This window comes from Volvox carteri (assembly GCF_000143455.1).
Source record: "Volvox carteri f. nagariensis unplaced genomic scaffold VOLCAscaffold_18, whole genome shotgun sequence".
Taxonomy (NCBI): domain Eukaryota; kingdom Viridiplantae; phylum Chlorophyta; class Chlorophyceae; order Chlamydomonadales; family Volvocaceae; genus Volvox; species Volvox carteri.
Window position 1 is genome coordinate 1149551 of NW_003307561.1, and position 21194 is coordinate 1170744.

The window sequence follows — 21194 nt, forward strand, 5'->3', positions numbered from 1 at the left end:
GCGGCCCACCCGCACTCGACTCACTGCCTCCCGACATACAGACACACGGCCCCGGAAGAGCCTACCTGAGCTCCAACTGGCGCCACGGCGCGCTCCGTCATCCCCAGGCAGCGGCACGCAGTCCCCGTTGCTGACGGCCGCGCGGCCGATGCCGTCACCATTGGTGCCGTGACTACCGCAGACAGCGCCGCCGCCGTCGTCGCCGCTGCATCTGTACCTATCGGCGGCGGCGCCGCTGCCAAACTCTTATCAGACCGTTCCGTGCTATCTTCCTCCGGTTCTTGATTCCCCGTTGTTGGACAATGCTCTCCCATTACCACCTCCTTCAACAGCGCTTCCGGAATCGCCTGCAATGTCCGCTGCTGCTGCTGCTGTCGTACATCTCCGTGATCTATCGCCGCCGCTGATGGTGGTGGTCGTGGTGCTTGTGCTGCTACTGCTGTAGTGCCGGCATCTGCAGCTGCTACTGCCGTAAAGGCTCTGGCGTGGCTCCGGGCAGCCGCCCGCAGCAGCGCCTGCTTCTTCGTCTCCTCCTGCGCCAGCACCACTGTGGCAGTCGCTGGTGTTGGCGGCGACAGAAAACCACACGCCACGTCTCCGGGCCACAAACCTGACATCCCACCCTCGCCCCTCACGGCCACTTCCACTGGGCAGCCGCCCGCCAAGCCATCCGGCGCGCAAGGGGCCGTAGGCGCATGTAACGCCCCCATCACCACAGCCTCCTCAGTCACATCAACCATGGCCGCCACCGGCGACGCTACAGCTACATCCGCTGCACCCGTCGCCTCCGTCACCACCACATCGGTAACAGCCGCCGCTGCTGCATCCCGGATCCCCAGCGCACAGAAGAACCCTATCGCGTTGGCAGCGGCGGCCTGGCCCTCCGCCTGGCCAGGCAACTGGGGAGCAGCCCCCTGCTCTTCCACCTTCACCTCCTCCTCGTCCTCCGGGTGCTCTTGCTGCTGCGGCGGCGGCAACGGTGGTGACGGCGGCAGTAGCGAGGCTGCCGGCCCTTCCTCCGCTATACCCTCAATCACATCCACCTGCGGCTCCTCCCGCAGCCGTACTCGCCCCCGCTCCTTCGCTCTCGGCGGCGGCGGCGGCACCACAGCGGCGGCAGCGGCGGCGGTGGCAACCGCGGAATCTGAACGCGGCGGCGGGTCTATCTTCTGCTCCTTCGCCCGCCGCGCAGCCCACATCAGGTGATGCTCCTGCCGTAGGGCATCCAGCTCCCAGAGAAGTCGCAGCGCCGGCCCCGACGGCGTCAAGAAGTCCTTGCTGATTTTCATGGAGGCGCAGTGTAACGGCATGACGGCGTGGGCGGCCCCCATGCCGGGCAGCAGCAGATCACCCTCGCAGTGGTAGGTGGCGTGGAAAGGCACGCCGTACCGCCAGCACATCGTCACCAGCGCGTCCAAATCACGTCCATACTTGACGGAGAAAAAACCGCTGTGGTTTCGGGGCCAACCACGCTTAGCACTCTTGTTCAACGCCTGCGCCAGCTGGTGTAGTCGGCAGCCGGGTACGACGACCCAAACGGAGCCGCGTCGGGGGGTGCGGTCGGGGCTGGCGTTGAGCAGCGGCTGGGTATCGCCGCCGGAGGGCGCAGCGGCCGCCGCCACTGGTGGCCGCTTCGCGGCTGCCGCCGGGTGCTGCCACCTCCATTGATCCGTCAGGTTGCGCACCTGCATCCACAGCGCATGTTTGCGCTCTCCAAGGCCTTTCTGAAGGCGGCTCAGCGCGGCGTCGAGGTCCGCCGGTACGGCAAAGGGCGTGGCGAAGGACATGAGGGTGGCTGGCTGCGAGCGGTCCACGTGGGCAAAGGTCGCCAGTTCGAGAGCCAGCAGGGGCCGTCGGAGCATGTTCGCGAAATGGGCAAAGACGCCCAGCCCGCCATCCGTTGGCCTGCAGGGGAAAGGGAAAACATGTATGTCTGCATGTAGGTACGTATGTATGTGTATATATCTGTTGCGCCACGCAAAGGCCGCTGGCCGTGACCGGCAACTGTAGCCGGTCAGTCAACCGCACTCGGGGGTTAGCTCACCTCGGGGCCCTATACGCGGCAAGCGGGCGGGGCAGCACACTACCACTGTGTTGTTTCACAGACCGCGGCTGAGTTTAAGGGCCCCAGACCACGGACAGAGCGTATACCATGCAGCAACCCACATCCCCTAAAGCGCCCACCCTTACCCCGTACATCCCCCCATCATTACCGTGCTGGGCAGCCGCGTCACCGCGACTGCACGAACGAAAGGAAGCCCACATCCACCGCCCTCCCCCCTCCATAATCCACCATCCGCCCCACCAGCTATCCATCCACCGAAAGCCCAGCTCCTCTCACTCACCGGCACGTCCCAAAGTCGAGCGCGTCGTTGTGGCGCTCGTGCAGGATGTCCCGCAGCCACAACGGCGCGTGCAGCACCAGCGTCCGGTGCGCGAGCCGCATCAAATCGCCGCTGGTCATGAACAGCGTGTCATCCGCCGTCAAGGGGTACACGGGCACCTTGAGCCCCACGGGAACCTGAGCTCCACCAACCACGAGGACGCCGCCATCCTCCGCGCTAGCCGCGGCGGCGGCGGCGGCGGCGGCAGCAGCAGCAGCGGCGGCGGCGGCGGCGCCATCCATGACGTCATCTTCCAGATCGTAATCACTACTGTTGGCAGCGTTGCCGCCGCCACCGCGGCCAGCGCGTGACAAGGTTCGACGGGAAGCCTGGGGACACGGTGCGGCGCGCTTTGCAGCAGCCCTGGATCCGCGTGGTGGCAATGGCAGCTCCGCTGCAGCGGCCGAACGTTTAGCAGGCGCAGCCGCGACTGCAGCTTTCAGGGCGGCGATACATGCCTCATGCGGATCCCGGTTTCGGAGGCGGAGCTTCGCCAGGCGCTCCGCAGGGTCAGTGGTTGCGGCTGCAGATGCATCATCGTCGTCAGAGGCGGAGGCGGAGGCGGCCATTGCCGCATCTTGCCCGCGCATTGCTGCCCATGACTGCATCGCAACGCACTGTTCCCGCACCTGAATGACCCGTGGGTCGCTCAATACCCCATAAGCATCTAACATGTGCCGCATGTACGATAGAAGCTTCGCAGGGTTGACGGGGTGCGCGTGATCAACTTCCTCCTCGGGGGAGTGTTTGCCCAGAAAGGGACGGAATGCTGCCGACACTGGCGTCGAACCCAGTTTATGCTCGTACCTGTGCGCCATGTCCATGGCACACAAGTGCACGGGACCGTAGAAGTGGTCACGCAGCGGCGGCGGCGGCGGCGGCGGCACGCCGCCGCCGACCCCACCGCTGTGCCCTTGAGCTCCACTTCCTCTGGAACTCACACCTGCCACTGCTGCTGCGCCAGCAGCGCTGCACGACGCAGTGCCCGTTGGCGGCGCCGCTGGCGGGGCGGCGGCGGCATCCGCCGCTGAGGCATCATCCATTCCGCGCCCCGTCGGACTTAACCTCTTCCACTCATACCCACCCGCGGACCACGGAAAAGGACCTTCTAAATGCGCATCGCCATCGCCATCGCCGCCGTCGCCGCCGCTGCCACCGCGCCGCGGCTTGGCATCCCGCATGGCCCTCTCGCACTCCTGAGTCGCTTCGAGGATATCGCTAAGCATGTCTGTGGGGTCGTGGACCAGCCCCAGCGGCCCGCAAAACAGCACTGGACCGCCGCGGGCGTTATGATCCCGTGCCAGCTCCAACAGCTGCCTCCGTTTCTGCTCTGGAAGCCGCAGCATGGCTTCCTTCCGGATGAGGTAGAAGCAGTCCTCCTCACGGATCCGCGTCGCCGCCCCCGCGCCGCCCCTGCCGGCTGCAGCGGCAGCGGAGGTGGCGGCTCCGCCGCCACCGGCACGCAGCGCCACCGGTCCCAGGTGCGGTGCACAGCGCGCCAACGCGCCGCCAAAGTACGGCACGTCCTGCGCTACTGCTGAGGCGTCGTACCATTCCCGCCGCCCGGCTGAGTCCGGCGTGCGCGGCGGCGGCGGCAGGCCTAGCTTCGCAGCCATGTGCTGTCCGGGCAGATGGATATGGGTGTTGTACCGCGACGTGCTAAGCTCCGGTCGGGAGCAACTTGGGAACAGCTCATTGCGTGGCGGCGTCGGCGGCGGGGCGGGAACGCTGGCGACTGGCGCAGGTGACGCTCCTGTGACGGGAGCCGTTCCTACGGCTGTTGTTGCTGTCGCCGTCGCCGTCGCTGCTGCTACAGTCTTCGTCGCAGACACCGGACCGGGAACGGCAGTTACCGAGGAATGCCGTTGAGCATGTCCGCCACCGCCGCCCCCATCGCCGCCGCCGTCACTGCCATGCACACCTACCTCACAACCTCCCGCTCGCGCAACCTCAGTGGAGCCGTTCGCCGCCGGGCCAACGGCTGCTGCTGCAGACCTGCCAACCGCCGCCAACGGCGCCAGCATCTGACGCGGCGCCGCCGCAGTACCGCCGCCGCCACCGCCGCTGCCGCCGGTCACACGGTGGAGCTCCGTACAGACGAGGCCACCGCAGATCCTCTGAACGCCATCGACTTGCGGTCTCAACCCAGCCGCCCCTGCCGTACATAAGTCCCAGTTCTCTTCCCGTACATTCGTATGTCGCCCATCATCTCTAGCTGGCCAAGGCGCAGAGCGCTGCAGCTCGCTTGCCGTGCCCATCGCCGTCGCCATCGGCCGAGACGGAAGATCCGCTGCCGACCAGGAACGTGTTCCCCGGATGCCGTACGTCCGTACGCCCGTGGGCAATTCCGTCGGCTCCGGGACAGACAGCACGGCCTCGTCGCCACACTGGGAGATCGCTGACGGCCTGCCGTACATTCGGACATCTTGAACCGTGCCGTCGGCGCTCCAGCCGCCATCCAAGCCATTGCTTCCGCCGCCACCACCGCCGTTCGTACAGTCCATATTGCGGGAGTCGCTTCTTCGTTGGAAAGATGCCGCGCTCCAGGTGAGGGATGTGGCGGCGGCGCCTCTTCCGTCTATCGCCGCGGCGTACGACAGGTGGGCGACAGCACACAGGGGTGCCTGGGTTGCACCGGCGGCCTGGGGCCCGCCATCGCCAGTGACCCGTGGGTCTTGGGGGGCCGGCATTGCCGGCAGTAGCGGAAGCTGCTGTTGCAGCTCCACATGCGGTTGGTATTGCTGGTACTTCTGTTGCTGTTGTTGTTGCTGTTGTTGTTGCTGCTGCTGCTGCTGCGGTTGGTATTGCTGGTACTTCTGTTGCTGTTGTTGCTGTTGTTGTTGCTGTTGTTGCTGCTGCTGCTGCTGCTGCTGCGATTGGGATTGCTGGTACTTCTGTTGCTGTTCTTGTTGCTGTTGTTGTTGATGTTGTTGCTGCTGCTGCTGCTGCGATTGGGATTGCTGGTACTTCTGTTGCTGTTGTTGTTGATGTTGTTGCTGCTGCTGCTGCTGCTGCTGCTGCGATTGGGATTGCTGGTACTTCTGTTGCTGTTGTTGTTGCTGTTGTTGTTGTTGTTGTTGCTGCTGCTGCTGCTGCTGCTGCGATTGGGATTGCTGGTACTTCTGTTGCTGTTGTTGTTGTTGCTGTTGTTGTTGTTGTTGCTGCTGCTGCTGCCACCGCCAGAGATTAGAGGCTGCCTCAGCCTGCTGCCCCTGCTGCTGCGTTTCAGCAAAAGCGCTACGACGCGATGAATACGGGGCATGAGGATACGGCGACAGGTTGTACGACGGCGGAACTGGCGGCGGGCATGGTCTATTAGCTTCAAGATCCGCCGTCGCTTCCCAGGTGGTGACGATCTCGTCACCGCTGCGCTCTGTTGGGTCGAAGGAACGGCTCAGGTCGCCAAACCAGCCAAAAGATGAAGGCGGCGAATCCCCGGCCTGTATTAGAGTTCGCGGGACAGAGGACTGTTGCTGCTGTTGCTGACGTTGGTGGTGTTGATGTTGGAGTTGATATGACGACAACTGTTGCTGCCATGGCCGGTGCTGGTGCTGGGATACCTGCTCTTGGGGTGGTGGCTGCTGCTGGTGCTGTTGATGTGAGGGAACATGTTGCTGCCATGGCTGCGGCTGCGGTTGTGATTGCGACGGGTGCTGTTGCTGGTGCTGGTGCGCTACCTGGTGCTGCAGCGGCTGCTGCTGTTGCTGTGGTGGTGGTCGTGGCGGCATCGAGAGCAAAGACGACGAGGGCGGTTGTTGCGGCCGCAGCTGTTGCAGCTGCAGAGGCTGCTGTTGCTGCTGTTTTGGTGACGCATGCGTTGCCAAATGTTGCGCCATTTGGAAGACCCCGCGGGGCCGCTGGTACAGCTCCACAGCAGCCGCGGAGATCGACCCCAGATCCCGTCGACCACCCGGAAGCGGGTCCGGCTGCGGTTGCTCCGGACGCCGCAGCTGCGAGGGCCCCCGAGGTGCCGACAGCGGGGCTTGAGGCGGCTGGTGTGAGGCCAGCACCTGCACCCATGGCGGCTGCTGCTGCTGCTGCTGCTGCTGCAGGGGCTGGTACCCCTGCGGCGACATAGGGAATCGCATCTGCGCCGTTTCTTGATCGCTAGCTGCGCCACCCAGTCGAACGGTAGCTCCCAGTTCGGGACGCACCACGGGCCGCTGCTGCTGTTGCAAAGCTGGAGGCTGTTGTTGCAGCCGCTGCTCTGGCTGCTGCAGCGATGGCGGCGGCGGCGGCGGTGGCGACAAGTGAAGCTGCGCGTGCCGTGGCGGTCCCAGTTCGTGCTGCTGCTGCTGCTGCTGCAGCTCGGGACTCGGGATCTCAAGGCCTGGCGGCACCAGCTGTAACAACTGGCACTGCGGCTGTTGAGCCGACATTGGCACTGGCAACTGCGCCGGCGCGGCTGGCGCCGGCAAGTCAACCAGCCTCTGTCGCTGCTGCCGCTGGTGTGGTTCCTCAGGCCGCCGGTGTTGCAGCGGCGGCGGCGAACATTGCTGCTGCTGCTGCTCCTGCCGCAGCTGTTGCTGCTCCGGCGTAGTCGACTGTGATGCGGGCTGTGAATCCGCAATGATGTGCTTCCGCTCTCCCGCATCACCAACACCAGTGTCCACAGCTTGCTGCTCCGATGCCGCCGCCGCAGCTGCTGCTGCTGCAGCGGCGGCAGTAGCTGAGCACCTAGGAAACATGACTTGAAGCCGCAGCAGCATCTCCTCGCGTAGACAGCAGAACAGCGCCAGGGAGGCTGGATCCACACCCGCATGCTGGCGGTGGTGGTGCTGCTGCTGTGCCGCCGTCCGAGCTCGAGAATCCCGCAGGGCCACCCAGCATGTTGGGCAAAGGACCCGATCCGAGGCCAAGTCGTTTCGAAATTTGAAAATGTAGACAGCGGGGTTGCAGCCGCATCTGACGGCAGGGCAGGGAAGACCGAGGGAGGAGACCGCACCAATGCGGGGTGAAAAGGCACCCAGCAGCAGCAACAGGAGGAGCAGCAGGAGACAGGCTGTGGTGGGAAGGCGAAAAGATACATAAAACCAAAAGCGCAGACAAGCGACTATACGCATCCTTAGCACCGCAGCGGAGATGTACCGGATAGAAAATTGGGAAAACCGTTAATTCAGTTTGTACGACAGGGAAAGAGATTCACGACACACACAACACACGATACATGCTGATGAACCTGGCTGACTGCTCGCGACCCAAAAATAACAGTCACCGGGTCTTCTTTCTGACAATAATATCAACAACAAAATAACACACGCAAATCTTAGCGCGTGGGCCCCTACCCACTGTTTCCCAATCGGCTCACGTCGACCCATATCGATATCATTTACGTCTAATCTGATTCACCGGCCCCATCCCCAGACGACCCCAACGCCGCCTGGCACAATCTCGCTCACTCGAAGCACCAGTTGCGTCCGCGGAGTGGTAAGCAGACCAGTTTTCTCTGAGATCTGCCGCTGCTGCTGCTACAGCTGCCACCGTTGCCACCCCTGCTCCAGTCTCTGCCCGCCTGCTCCTCTATTTCCGTCGCCTTGCCGCCATGGCCACGGCCGTCCATATCCTCGTCCTCGCCATCTCCTTCCTCCTCCTCCTCCTCCTCCTCCCCCTCTTCCTCCTCCTCACCTGCTCGCATCACCGGCACTTCGTTACCGAAACGCACATCCGCCAGCTCCTGCGGGATGGCAAAATCAGAGAAATCCAGCAAGTCGCTGCCATCACTTTCATCAGCGATGTTCCCACTACAGGAACAGCCGCCACAGGAGAACAAGGGGGATGTCGCCGAAGGGAGCCAAAGCATGGCATTGCGACATCACAACAACCACGCGACACCCTTCAGGGGCACACACAAACACACATATATTCGGCATTCAAACTGCATAATCAGCACAGTCCAACACATTCCACCAGCCCCGAGCTCCGATTCGTTCCTTCCTCCCTCCCTTCACGGCCGTTTATTCGGTTAGCCAGTTAGCTACCTGTTCGGTTAGCCCTGGCGGATACAGCAGCATCTCCATCATGGGCGCCAGGCTGGTTCGGAGCTCCTCTACTTGAGTATCAGTAAGACGGGGGAGCAGCCCCAGCCAGCCAGGTCTGGTGCCAGAACCAGCGCTGGTGCCAGCAGCAGCAGCAGCAGCTGCAGCTGCAGCAGAGCCCACTGTGGGGCACGGTGGTTCCTCACCCGCGCACTCGAAGGCACACTCCAAGCAGCAGCCTCGTAGCAGCCAGTCACGGACCTTTTGGAAGGTAGAAGAAGAGGGGATGATGCGACAATGGGAGATGTGGAGGCGGGTGGAGGAGGGTGATGCCGGGGGCAAGGCGGGCGAGTGAGGAAGGGGGGGAGGACGGAGGGACGGAGAGTGGGAGGGTGGAGATGACGAAACAGGAAAGCAGACGGAACATGCAAGTCGGCGCAACGGGGTTGCTGTAGGCGCACGAACGTCAGCGTGGGGCCCTTTCGTTCTGTTCTGCGCCAACCAACCCCTTCCCACTTTCCCGTCTCGCAGCCGCAGGTTTCTGTGTTCGGCATCCTGCAGCTTGACAGGCAGCCGCACCTCCCACACGTACATCCCGCACCTTGAGGGGCAGCCGCAGGTATTGCGACTGAACGAAGAGAAGGTTGAGATGCTCATCGCACAGGTAATGATCGCCGCTGAGGGGTGACGCGCCCGCAGCGTGCCGCGCTGCCTTGCACCAGGTGCGCGTGACCAGACGTCGCCGTCGCTTTAGAGCCCGATCATCCAGCTCGATGATGCGGACGGTGCCGTCGGGCTGAAGGGTGGCGTCCAGCAACGATGGCCCTGCGCCATGGCCATGCTTGCAACCGCAGCACGGATGCTTGTCAGCTGCGACGCGGGACGGAGACCAGAGACGATCGATTAGACGATACAGTAAATTCAACAATTCTGATTGTGAGAGTCTTCCAAACATCAGGAAGCGGTGGGCGTAAACGCGAAAGGCAAAAACGGGACAACAGCCCAGACCAGGAATTTGAATTACCCTTTGGCTGTGACGGCGCCTCAAGCCCTAACTTTTCCAGCCATCGGTTATAGCAATGATCGGTCGCCTCCTGGCGCTCCAGCGGAAGCCCATTAGTGTCGACCTCGGCGTTTGTTATTTCAAGAATCTTGTGAAATTTATCATCAGAAGCACAGTGCTGTAGCGCATCAAATCGCGCAAGCGCGGCTCTGTGAGCCCGCTGGGTACCGACAACGGGCATTGTCGTGTGCGTCACATTACCAAGATATAATTCCGCTGTATATATCACATTCTGAGCATCCTACCCAGGACGTATTACGTGAACAAGAGCCCTAAGATGAAAACAGCGTGTACCCACACGAAGACAGAAATCCGTTCGGATTTGGGCGTGCACAAAGTATCCTGTCGCACTTAATCAGCTCGTTCCTTAATTCTGTATCGAAATTTTCAATTCTGGAAAGCATACGCGCTTCCTACGCTCTAGACGCACCCGCCGTACAAGTTTGCTCACACACTCCCGTGGATGCGTCGCCTAAATTGCGCCCTCATTCACATAAGGCCCCGACCACCAGCAACCGTTTTTTTTACCCAACTTCGCCAAACCAGGCTTTCTTGTCCTCTTCTTTATGGCATCATGAAGCCCGCGTCTCCGCCGGCCAGGCTGAGCGAAAATATTTGAACCGGAGCACCCCATGCCGGCGATGCCACTTGCTGCCCCTCTTCCGTTGATTTAAGTTGTCTTCTATTCTATGTCGATCTACTACTTTAGCAGTAAAGACAGTTAACTATACTTGGCTGCCACAGCCGATGGTCGGGGCCTTATGTGAATGAGGGTGCGATTTAGGCGAGGCCCCCGTGGATTTGGGAAGCCAGCTGAATTCCAGTCAGGTGGTGGATGTACTGAGTACCGAGCTTACACGAGTTTTTGCAAGGACGAATTATACCCTGTGGAGCCAGCACCCTGTGCGTTTTTAAGCAGCCCCTCGCACAAATGTGTCCGGTCGTACTTCGCGAATAGAGACTCCGTACATCTCGTCCCAAAAGTCAGGAGCGAATTTTGCCGCGCAGATGCGCGCGTGCGATTCGCAAAATGCGCCTGTACAAATGTATATAAGATTTCTTGGCGGATGAGGACCAGGTGCGCCAGCGTGTTGCGCAGGTGAGCATGTTGGCCATAGCCGCACGCTGGACTATTGCGTGGATGTTTTGCAGTAAATAAAAGCACCGAAAGCCAACGTCGTAGCTTGCAACTCTGGGCTCGTGAAACTGCCGCGGAAGATGAAGCGCTGGCGGAAGATGAAGCGCTGGCGAAGAAGCAGTTGTGTGCAAGCCATAAGGCGCCTGCTTTCGGTAGCGCAGCGCATAATTCTCATTGTTCCGAATACTCAAGTTACACTCTTACGAAATAAATAAACAAGCACAGAATTATGTAAAGATAAGAATCGCGAGAGACGTTCAGAACCTTGCAAGTGAAATGGATGCCGCTGAGAGCTTGGAACAGCTTTTAGCAGCGCATTCGGCCGTGCCTGCGTTAGCCGTCTTGCAGCAACTACGAATGGAATTGAGCCAGCAGCAAGCTCGAAGGCTGCTGAATAACCACCGGGAATATCTTCAGATGGGAACATGTAGTTTTGGTCGGCACGGTCAAGCAGCGTACACTTGTCGGTGACATGGACGCCGCTGATGGCTTGGAACAGCTATTTGCTGTGCATAGGGACGTGCCCGCGTTAGCCGTGTTGCAACAGCTCAGGATGGATTTCAGCCAGCAACAGCCTCAAGAGCTGCTGCACAACCACCGGGAATGTCTTCAGTTGGGCACGTGTAGTTTTGGTCGGCGGGGTCGAGCAACGTAACAGAAACCAAGGTGCAGCGTTCTGTAACATCGCCAACATATCCGGTACGCGGTGGCAGGCTTGCCGAGCACGAAATGAAGGGGGGGTCGCATCTCACCATTCAACTAAGCATGCATGTGCTCGGTTGAATGCTCGTTAGGTGCGAGTTTACCCCTATCAGGATGTTTGTTTGCATATCCCTCCAAGCGAGAGGGCTTGCACCTATGCTGATGTTCGTTCCAAGAAGTGAACTGAGGACTGATGCTACGGTGAAAGATTTGCACGTAAATTCGCCCGTGCAATAAAACGCCCTGTAACTCGCTTACGCTAATCTCACATTCCAATATGCCACTGCACTGCTTTCCTCTCCAGCCTGGCCACATTCTCTTCCGCGCAAACGTACTTGGGCACCTTACAATCCAACACCATACGGGCTTTGGAAACGCGGGCAGCTGCTTCACAAGGACCCCCCTATTTGACGTTTTTTATTACAAGCTTCAAGCTTGTACGGTCCAGACGAGCCAAAAGGCTCATGAACCGCCAAACTGGAAACAAGAACTTAGAAAGAAAAATGCCAATACCCAACAATAACAGATTGATTAATCTTCAACGTACTGCAACCTGCATCTTCTAATGTCATCCAGGACGTGCGCTAACCCGCGTTGATCCTTGACGCCCATAATCTCGATCATTCGGTCCCCAGGAGTAACCCCCAGGTCCCAAAGCTTCAAACGGATATTCGCATACGCAGGACAATCTGTGCATCCCGTGACCCCTTTCCAATCTTACAGATGTTTCGTTGGCGGTTTGCCCGACCAGCGAGCTAGTGACTCCAAAGTGCATGAAATGCATACATAGGTCGGCAACTCGGTTACTTTGGCTATAGGTCGCTGTTATTCTTGTTTTAAAACTTTTGGGGTGCCTACCAGAGCCAAGGAAAGGCTTGCGCGGACATTTTTTCTGTCATTTCGGGACCCTTCTTGATGTGACGAACACACACATCACACACGACAACACACACACACACACACACACACACACAGACACACACAGACATACACACACACGCACACACAGACACACACAGACATACACACACACGCACGGCAGGCGGCTGGCAGAGGTTAAGGCCTGACTTCTGCTCCTGGCCGACCCGGGTTCAAATCCGCCTGCCGGCTCCTCGGGTTGTGAGGAGAGTCGCAATGGGAGGTGGCCCCACATCATTTGGACGATGTAGGACGTGATAAAATCAACTTGCGAGCTGACCAGGAAGTTGATGCACCGTTGATCCGCTAGATTTGGTTGCATGCTGGTGGTGAGTTGCCGAACCCAACGAATACATTCTGAAGTCGGATGGGGTGACGGATTAGGGTGCCCCTCTAGCAGGGGAGAGCAGGGACTGCCCCGGGAAAGGGGGCCGCTGGCGAAGTTAACCACATACAGACACATTCATACATTCACACGCGTGTGCGAAAGGAACCATCGACTGCCCCTGAGACAGTGACCAAAATCGGCGGCAGACCGAGGCGCAATCCCATCCTCATTCCCCCCACAGTAGCAGTACAGCCAGTCGGCCCAGCAAAGAGCGCCGCTATGTATAGTGCTCGTACGTCCACCTCTCTCTCTCTCTCTCTCTCTCTCTCAAACAAACAAACATACAAAGGGGCTCGCAGTGGCAGAGCGCAGATGAGGATGCAGACTCCGCCGCCGCCATACCGCTCCCCCATGGCCCCTGGGAATTCGTGGGCTCCACGCGCCCACCCACCCAGTCACCCACCGCGCCGTACATCACCGGACATGCATGAACGTCATTGCCGTCCCCAAACCAGTCAGGGTCGAAGGAGAGGCAGCAAGAGGCAACAGGTAAGACTACACTTGCCCGTCCGCAGCTCAACAATGCTTCCTACAATTTCGAACCCCAAAAGAACCCCACAGAAAAGCGAAGCCCGTTGCAGCAGCAGTGGCAGAAGTGAAGACACGCGGCAATGATGAAGATGACGGCTAGCTAGCACAGCACATCATGCATGGAGGGCAACACGCCCTCGATGCCGCTCCACCAGTGCCAGTGCCGTCACACGGCCAGAAATTACCAGTACACGACTACTCGGTGGGTCGATCCTCGAACACTTTCCTCATCACCTATCGCCATTTGCAAATGGCTACACGTTTACTCGCTGTACGGACACAGTACGGCTGCCTTCCATCGGCAAAATCTGCAAAAGCGAACCCTACCAACCAATCCCACCACCTTACCATGGGGTCTGGGGCTTCTCCTTCAGCTCGTCGACGTGCTTCACGTTGAAGCCAGTATCGACCTGTACGACAACAAGTACGACAAAAAGACGTACAAATGTGGAAACAGGTACACTGCACAAGAGAGCTATTTCGACCCAGTGAAGACACACTAGAATGAAAGGTACTATGCATCGATGGTGGGTGCATGAGTCTCAGAGCGATCACAGCAATGCATGTCTTGGACCGGTAAAGCAATGCTCATTATCACAGTAACAACAGGAAGAGACACACCGGTGCCATACATGAAAACTTTGAAAAAAAAGAGGCGCAACTTCTAAATGGAGTGGCTACCAGGAAGGATCTCTCCCCCCACCCTTCCCCCGCACCTTTCCTCGCTTGAACGCCTCGGTCTGCAGAATGAGCTTGTGGAAGGAGGTGGTGGTGGGGACGCCCGTGATGACCATTTCGTCCAGAGCCCGGGACATGCGGGTGATGGCCTGGCCGATGTAGGCGTGAGCGTGTGTGTGTGGGGGGGGAGGCAGGTGCCAGGGAATATTCCAGTGAGACCTGAAGGGGGAGGTGACCGGATAAGGATGAGAGGCAGCTGTGAATTTCATCACATGACCCGCCTCTCAGCAGCGGCGCATGCCAGGTTTACACCGCATGATAACATGATTCAGGTCTGCCAGGTGGTACGGACCACTCACGTCTACACCACATAATGCCGCGGAATGACGGTGGCGCCAGCAGCACGCCCCAGCCGCTTGCCCAAATGCAGCGAAACAATGGGGCGCACGGCGGGCCCTGCACCAGGCGGCTGCAACTGCGCCCTGGGTGATGCTGCAGCCGACACGACCGGGGCCTTGCTGCGTGCGGGTGGTGGGCTGTCGTATGTTTTGGTCAGCACCTTGCCGACACGGCCACTGCTGTGGAGCGTGGCCAGCTGCGGCGGGTAGGCCTGCAGGGCCTGCCGCTGCTCCGAGATATAGCCATGGCAGAGGACGTTGCGCAGCAGCACGTGGAACCAGCGCAGCCCAACCTTGGCATCCCTGGTAGCTTGTGCCTGGTGCACCTCCTCGAAGTTGGCCTTGCTGCCGCGGCTGTTGCAGCGGTGGTCCAGGGCCTGCAGGTAGATGAAACACCAGGCGCTGTGGTCAACACAAAGGAGGCCAGAATGCATAGGTGCACGCATCTCCACTTGAAGTCATATGTGGTTGGGTTGACGGGTGAACAGTAGGTGCCGTTAGAACACGCCACGATGTATGCAGGCACACATGATGATAATAGTAGTCCGTCAAACACATGATGCTGGCGCATGCTCGACATCATCCCTGGCATTTGTACCTGCGTAAACCAGTCCGTCCCCAGCAGCGCGTCCGGCTTGAGCGCGAGTGCAGTTTCCATTTCTCGCAGGAGGCCGTGCAGGTCCTCAAGGCTGTCGAATGATCCCGACCTGCAGCACTCGCCGAGCACAACCAGCTCCCTGAACATCTTGGTGCTGATTGACTCAATGGCGGTGATGGAGTCCAGCAGCTCCCCAGACTCCGTGGTGACCGCCTGAGCAGGGAGTATGGCGACAGGAAGCGAGTATCTCTGGTGAAGGGCAGCGGACAAGTTCGTGTCCACTGGTGTTGCACGATCCTGTCTCGTGAGCCTGTCCCTACCTTCCGATGCCTAGAACACAAAACGGCATCCAGCAGCAAACTCCCACTTCCCCAGTGTGCAGTATGACCGCCCACCATGGCCTCATGGTTGCTCAGCTTAGGACGTTGGCTGCACATGACCAACGCACCTGGAGCACCTGAGCAAGCAGTGGGTAGTCCAGGAAGAGCGTGCCATCATCACGCGTGGTAGTGAAGCTGCCCAGCAGCACCTTGAACGCTGATGGGAGCTTGGCGGACTCCACTCCAGCCACCGGGTCCAGCAGCTCCCACAGGAGTAGCAACTGTGACGCAGGCTGGCCCAGCACTTGCAGCACCATGCACAGGTCCTCCAGCACCTAGGGATGACGAACAGCGACAACAACACGTTGGTGATGGACCGTCATCTGGCTTGACCTGCCAGTATGCAAAGAGTTTACTCCTTCACAGCTAGCACCCACGTTTGCTGATTTGCGGTTGCTATAAGATGTAGGCCCCACCTCGGGAATGAGCTTTTGCATCATGGTCTGCTCCACCAGCTCCTCGGCTGTGCCAGTTGTGCGGCTGTACCTCCACTCCTGGCACAGGTAGGCCAGCATGGCGACCTGCAGCGGCGACTGCCAGGCCAGGTCTTCTGGCAGTGGCCGGACCGGATCCCAGGTTTTGGCCTGGGCCTTGAGCTGCGCCCAGGCGACTTGCAGTGCTTCCAGGGGCATCGTGGGGCTCAGGTTGAGTCGGCGGTGGTGCATGATCAGGGAGAAGCCGTTGGTCTGCGGCAACATGCACAGCAAAAAGGTGTTGGGCGCTGCAGTAGCTTTTTTGGGGGGGGGTGGCTTGGCTGTGGAGATAAGGCAGTGGGGAAGGAGCTAACGGGTCCGCCCAAAGGCGGCGTGGTCCATGGAAGGGCTCTCTAGCTAGAGTGTTGTGTCCCAGATCTGCAATGCCAATGGCTCACCGTGGTGGCAGCGACGTTGGCCCACAGCGTCGCCATGGAGCTGCCTGTGACGGCCCAGGCGACCCAGTGGGGGCTGTCCAGCAGGAGGACCCCTTGAGGATGCTATGGGTGAGACAAGCAAGGTAACCAGGCATGCAAGGTGACAGGCAGCAAGGTAAGGCAAGGGAAACAGTGCCCATGTTCAGCGAAGTCCCCTGCACCTGCTGTGTTGGGGCTGTAAAAAGCAGATGCCTGCCGCCCTGGTGCAGTGGTAAGCGCCTGTCCCCTTTAATGCCTTCCGCCCCTCACATGCAATGCAATGCACTGTCAGGTGTGTAACAAACACTAACCACGGCCACTCATCCTCCCATGCCCATACATGTGAACACGCGACACGTTCAGGGAAAGTAATGTGCTGACGTACCGCCGCATGTGCAGCACCGCCTGGATGTCCAGGGTTGGGCCACGCAGCGCACCATCACCGAACACGGCCGGCTGCACCATCAGGTAGAAGCTCTGCGCCTCGTCGACCAGCAGGAAGTTCAGACGGTCCCGTGGCAGGCGCCGCATGAAGTCCTGAATGGCGTCCGCCATGGTGCCCGCGGAGTGGTCGCTGGGCACAGGCGTGCTGGCGGCAGCATAGAGCCGCTGGTCAGCTGCGCTCCGCTTGAGCTTGATGAGGAGTTCCTTCAGGAAGCCACCGCTGCCGCTGCTGCGGTCGCAGTCCAAGCAGTTCACGTGCAGGAAGTTGGGCTCCGCAAGCTCCGCGCCAGCGTGCTGCCGGCCGCTGCCGCCGCTGCAGTAATAGGCGTTGGCCACAGCAGGAAGGACCTCGTTGAGCAGGTAGGACTTGCCACTCTGCACAACGGGTGCACGGTGGGCACAAGATGACAATGGTATGAAAGCAGGGGACGACGGCGTCAGTACTAACAGTAAGAAAACTCGAAAAGTAGCGAGCACCTGCCTGCACTCGGGCTACTTAGCCAGGCACGGCAGCCCATGCCGCGCATGGGCCCCGAGCCCAAACACACACAGGTAACGTCCCCCACCACGTACACTCCGAGCGCAGGAAACCTTGCTGTCCAAGTATTCGCGAAGAACGACGGAACACTCCGTATAGTTTTGGAGTACCTAACCCCATCAGACTGTGTACCTAAACTCCAAAAGCAGCCACCACGGTGTAGCGGGACTCCGCTGCCGCAGCGTATACCCATCAGCACGCGACATTCAAAAGCCATCTAAGGTGCCTGTTGGGTCATGCTTGAGATCCAACCATGCACGGGGTATCCCACCTTGACATGACCGTTGACAAACAACGGCAAGATGGGTTTGCCCTTGCCGTGCAAGTCCATGGCCAGGCCAAGCCAGTCCTCTAGCTCAGCTTTCTGCTTGCCCTCGGGGTCCAGGAAGAAGCTGCCGCTGCTCACGCCCGGACTTGCAGCGCTAGCTGCAGCGCTGCTGGTGTCCATGGGCTCGAAGAAGTACAGGTCCGTGTTCTGCACATCTTGCCGGAGCCGCAGCTTGCAAGCAGGCGGGCCTGTACAAGAGTAGCCTGTCGTGCCCACAAGGTGCAGACACATGAGTAACCGGCCGCTGTCGTCCAGGTGCTATGCATGCAGGACCACAAGGGATGCCGGCTTACACAAGAGGCCAGTTGCTGCACCAGCACCCAGCGACATGGCATGACAGCCCACTCCATCATCGCGTGCATACCCTTGGTGCACGCCATGTCCCAGCACCCCGCCCACCACCTGCTGGTGCTGGTGAACTCCCCTGGTCTGCATCCCCTGTCACTTGGCTCCCTAGACGTTCCTTCGACCGAACCCAAACCATCATCCTGCACCCGTCTCCGATACCGCTCCACGTCAGAGGCCGCACCCCAGACCCCAGCGGCTCCAGTCGGGATCTTCGTGCCCACTAATCCTCTCCCACACGAGTGGGCGCAACCAGCTCACCCCGCAGCCCCCAGCAACGACCCACCCGCCCCACCGCGCGGGACGACTTCCCGGTCTCAATTCATTCCGTTTTTCCAAAGGCCATAATGGCCTCTATATTCCTTATAAAGAATATATTACTTAAAAAAAACACTGCATTCAGCTCCAAGAAGTTAACGTAAAAATGAGGCGAACTCACCAAAGCTGGGACCCGGTGGCGGGGCAGCAGTTGCAGCACCTGTACATCAAACAGGGAAAAAGAGGGTGAATTACGCAGGTAGGTCATTTGTCACCACATAGCAGGGGTGTGCTCTTTTGGCAAAGGAACACACAGATGACCAACGATTCAGAAGACCGTGCATGGTATGCAGTGTAGCGAAGAAGCGCGTGGCATTCTCGTCCAGAACCACTGCGGTAGAAGCCGTGGATTTGGCCGTTCAGCATGCAAAAAATCGGAAGGGCATGCAGCTACCAAAGCCACCAGACTCTTCGCAAACACAACAATGCTCATTGGAACATAACGGCGAAAAACCAATGCAGGTCGGTATATAAAGGATGATCCTGGATTCCCGAAAAGGATGAACATGCATCCTGGATTCCCGATATGTGGCGGGTGCAGGTAGAGGCGACGCGCCTTGTATGTAGTAACAATCTTCATGCAGCATTCTTAACACCCAAGCTAGCTTCACGCGCAGGTTTGCAAAGGCAACCTGCAAAACCTAGGTTTGGGACTCGCCACCAGCGTCCTGTCTACTCTCAACCACAATGCCTAAGCACCGCAGCACAATTGTGGCACAATTCTCGCAGGGCTTGACGAGGCCTTAACGCCCTATGCGTCCAGTGACATTCCTAACGGCTCCTTGCGCAAATCTTACAGGTTGGTGGCACAGAAACCCCTCTTAGAATTCACCTAAGGCCTGCAGAATGCTGACCACCACGCCAGGCGCCAGACCCGCATCAATGAGATCTTCCCGTCTAGCTGCACGCAGGCGTGCAGCGGTGCGGAATTTAGCTCTCCACAGTATCTTCAAGTCCTCTTCATCTAAATCAGCGGAGTCTAAGCCAGCCTCTGTGACGGCAGCGCACATATGCTGCCTCTCACTTGGCGTCAGTGAGGGTCTTTCCATTGGCCAGCGGTTAGGAAATTTTCAAGTTTTCATGAACAGTTAACGAATTTCCTTCATTTTATTAAGCAGCCCCTCGCACAAATGTGTCCGCAGCGCATAATGCACATTGTTCCGACTAAACTCAAGAGGCAGTTGTGTGCAAGCAGGGAACGAGCCGAAACTTGACCAGCCCTACCGCATGTTATTGGCCCGATAATGGGAACGCCTGGTAACCGGCCTCGATTACCAGGCTATAAGGTTACTGGGCTGTTAACGGGCTAGGGTCGTTAATCGGCCAGTTACCCGTAATCAGGCTCCATTACCAGGGTGGTTTACCAGGGTCGTTTATCGGGCGGCCAGTTACAAGTTACCCGGTAATCAGGCAGCATTATCGGGTGTTTACCAGGTCCTTTATCAGGCGGCCAGTTACAAGAATGTCCCCGGTAATGGGGCAATAACATAGATATTATCAGGACGTTAACCGACCAAACTCTTACGCATTAAACAGCGATTACCAGCTTCATAGCGGGTTCATATTATCCTACACAAAGCATTGCCCAATGGCCTACTACAACCTGCTCACATCTCTCAATCGGTACCACGAGGACTATAGGCCCTTCTTTAGTCAACATTAAGAATCACTTGAAACTGCAGGCTGTCGTGTCATACGACTGTAGCACCGAACAAAACACGTGTTTTGTTCGCACGTGCACGTGCGTACGGCAGACTATAAAAGACGATTATAAAAGACGGTAAAATGAACATGACGCTAAAATGTCGTGACAAGGCGCCCTCCAGGTTCCTGATCACTGCCCGCGGTCTGCTACCTCCGCTGCTTCTTCAGTCCCCCCTTCCGAATCTCTGCCATGGCCTTCTTGCCCTTCTCCTGCTGCACCTTAGCCCCGCGGGTCTGTACAGCTCGGCCTTTACCGACACCAAACGCTTCCTTCCTCTCTGCGGGGTTTGACGCTGTTGCCCCGAAAGCCGAAGGGTCCTCCGGCAACACCAGTGGGGTTTCCTTAGGGCGTGGACGCTTGGTTCGTGCAGGCACCACCATGCCCACCGTTTCTTGGCTCTCCCGCGCCTTCGCCGAGGGTTGCCTCAGGCGCGTGGGCCGCCCTCTGGCATCCAATGCCCCTACAAAAAGTGAGAGTGATTAATAAATTAATTTTCATATGAAGTCGTAATTTATTGCCTTGTTGTTAGTAAGTTCCGTGTGTAGTCATAATTTATTGTCATGTTAAAGCTACAATTTACCTTTGTCATGTTTTCCGGTCACCAGGACCTTGCGGCGCCCAGTTGGTTGAGGCGCGGACTTGCTGTGGACCTTCTGGCTCTTGCTTCTGCCGTACTCCTCGAGCAGGACTTTGCCCCCCGTCCCCTCGTCCTCCTCCCCTCCCTCGTCCTCCCCTCCCTCATCCTCCCCTCCCTTGTCCTCCCAGTCCTCGTCCTCCCCGCCCATGTAATCCCCGCTCTCGTACGGCCAGTCCCCGTCCTCCCCACCCTCATCCTCCCCGCCCTCATCCTCCGCGCACTCGCCCTCGCCCTCGTCCTCCCCGCCCTCGCCCTCGTCCTCCCTGCCCTCGCCCTCGTCCTCCCCGCTGTAGTCCCCATCATCTCCCTCATCCCCATCCTGGCGGCTGCTCTTCTGGCCGAGGGGCTCCTGCTGCGTCTCCATAACGTTGGCCTGGCCTGGGGGGTTGTACATTTTGTTGTGAAGTTAGGAAGGGATACAAGCAACATGATGTATTGCATGACAGGGAAGTTTCAAGTAGTTCATGTCTGATCTTAGTAACAACGCGTGGGTATTTAGCTTTTACTGAGCAGTGGCGTTCACTTACCCTCAGTTGCAGCCGTGTGGTTGCTCTTCTTGCGTTCCTGACCTGCAAAAGAGAACACGGAGGCACAGATTGCAAGTGAGGTGAGGTCGTCTTGAGGTTGAGGAAACGTCCACGTTTTTTTTCTTTGCATGCATTACCCTGCTGGCCTGAATGCCTAAACCTCCAAAATGGGCAGTTCCCCCCCCTCCTTAAAAAAACTCCGGCCCTCACGAGAACGGCCTTCCCAGGGCCCCCCCCGGGTACCCAAGCTTAAACCCCTTTGTCTGCCAAACCAATCAACCCCAAAAGGGGCCTTAAAAAAAAATCCCAA

General features: G+C 58.9%; 1 protein-coding gene across 1 annotated transcript in view; it reads right to left on the reverse strand.

The window, feature by feature from the left end:
• The window catches only part of VOLCADRAFT_104692 (uncharacterized protein), a gene marked incomplete at its 5' end in the record, with an annotated part of 48747 nt that overhangs the window by 10585 nt on the left and 16968 nt on the right, over window positions 1-21194 (reverse strand). The window contains 21 exons of the mRNA XM_002950391.1: window positions 318-1905; window positions 2045-2053; window positions 2346-4962; window positions 5749-7289; window positions 7784-8058; window positions 8363-8520; window positions 8939-9229; window positions 10280-10323; window positions 13448-13509; window positions 13816-13926; window positions 14145-14552; window positions 14774-14986; window positions 15222-15428; window positions 15570-15839; window positions 16025-16097; window positions 16428-16861; window positions 17296-17610; window positions 18137-18175; window positions 18870-18916; window positions 20301-20735; window positions 20885-20926. Of these exons, the coding sequence (XP_002950437.1) occupies window positions 318-1905; window positions 2045-2053; window positions 2346-4962; window positions 5749-7289; window positions 7784-8058; window positions 8363-8520; window positions 8939-9229; window positions 10280-10323; window positions 13448-13509; window positions 13816-13926; window positions 14145-14552; window positions 14774-14986; window positions 15222-15428; window positions 15570-15839; window positions 16025-16097; window positions 16428-16861; window positions 17296-17610; window positions 18137-18175; window positions 18870-18916; window positions 20301-20735; window positions 20885-20926 (9179 nt within the window). The remainder of the gene's footprint in view (window positions 1-317; window positions 1906-2044; window positions 2054-2345; window positions 4963-5748; window positions 7290-7783; window positions 8059-8362; window positions 8521-8938; window positions 9230-10279; window positions 10324-13447; window positions 13510-13815; window positions 13927-14144; window positions 14553-14773; window positions 14987-15221; window positions 15429-15569; window positions 15840-16024; window positions 16098-16427; window positions 16862-17295; window positions 17611-18136; window positions 18176-18869; window positions 18917-20300; window positions 20736-20884; window positions 20927-21194) is intronic.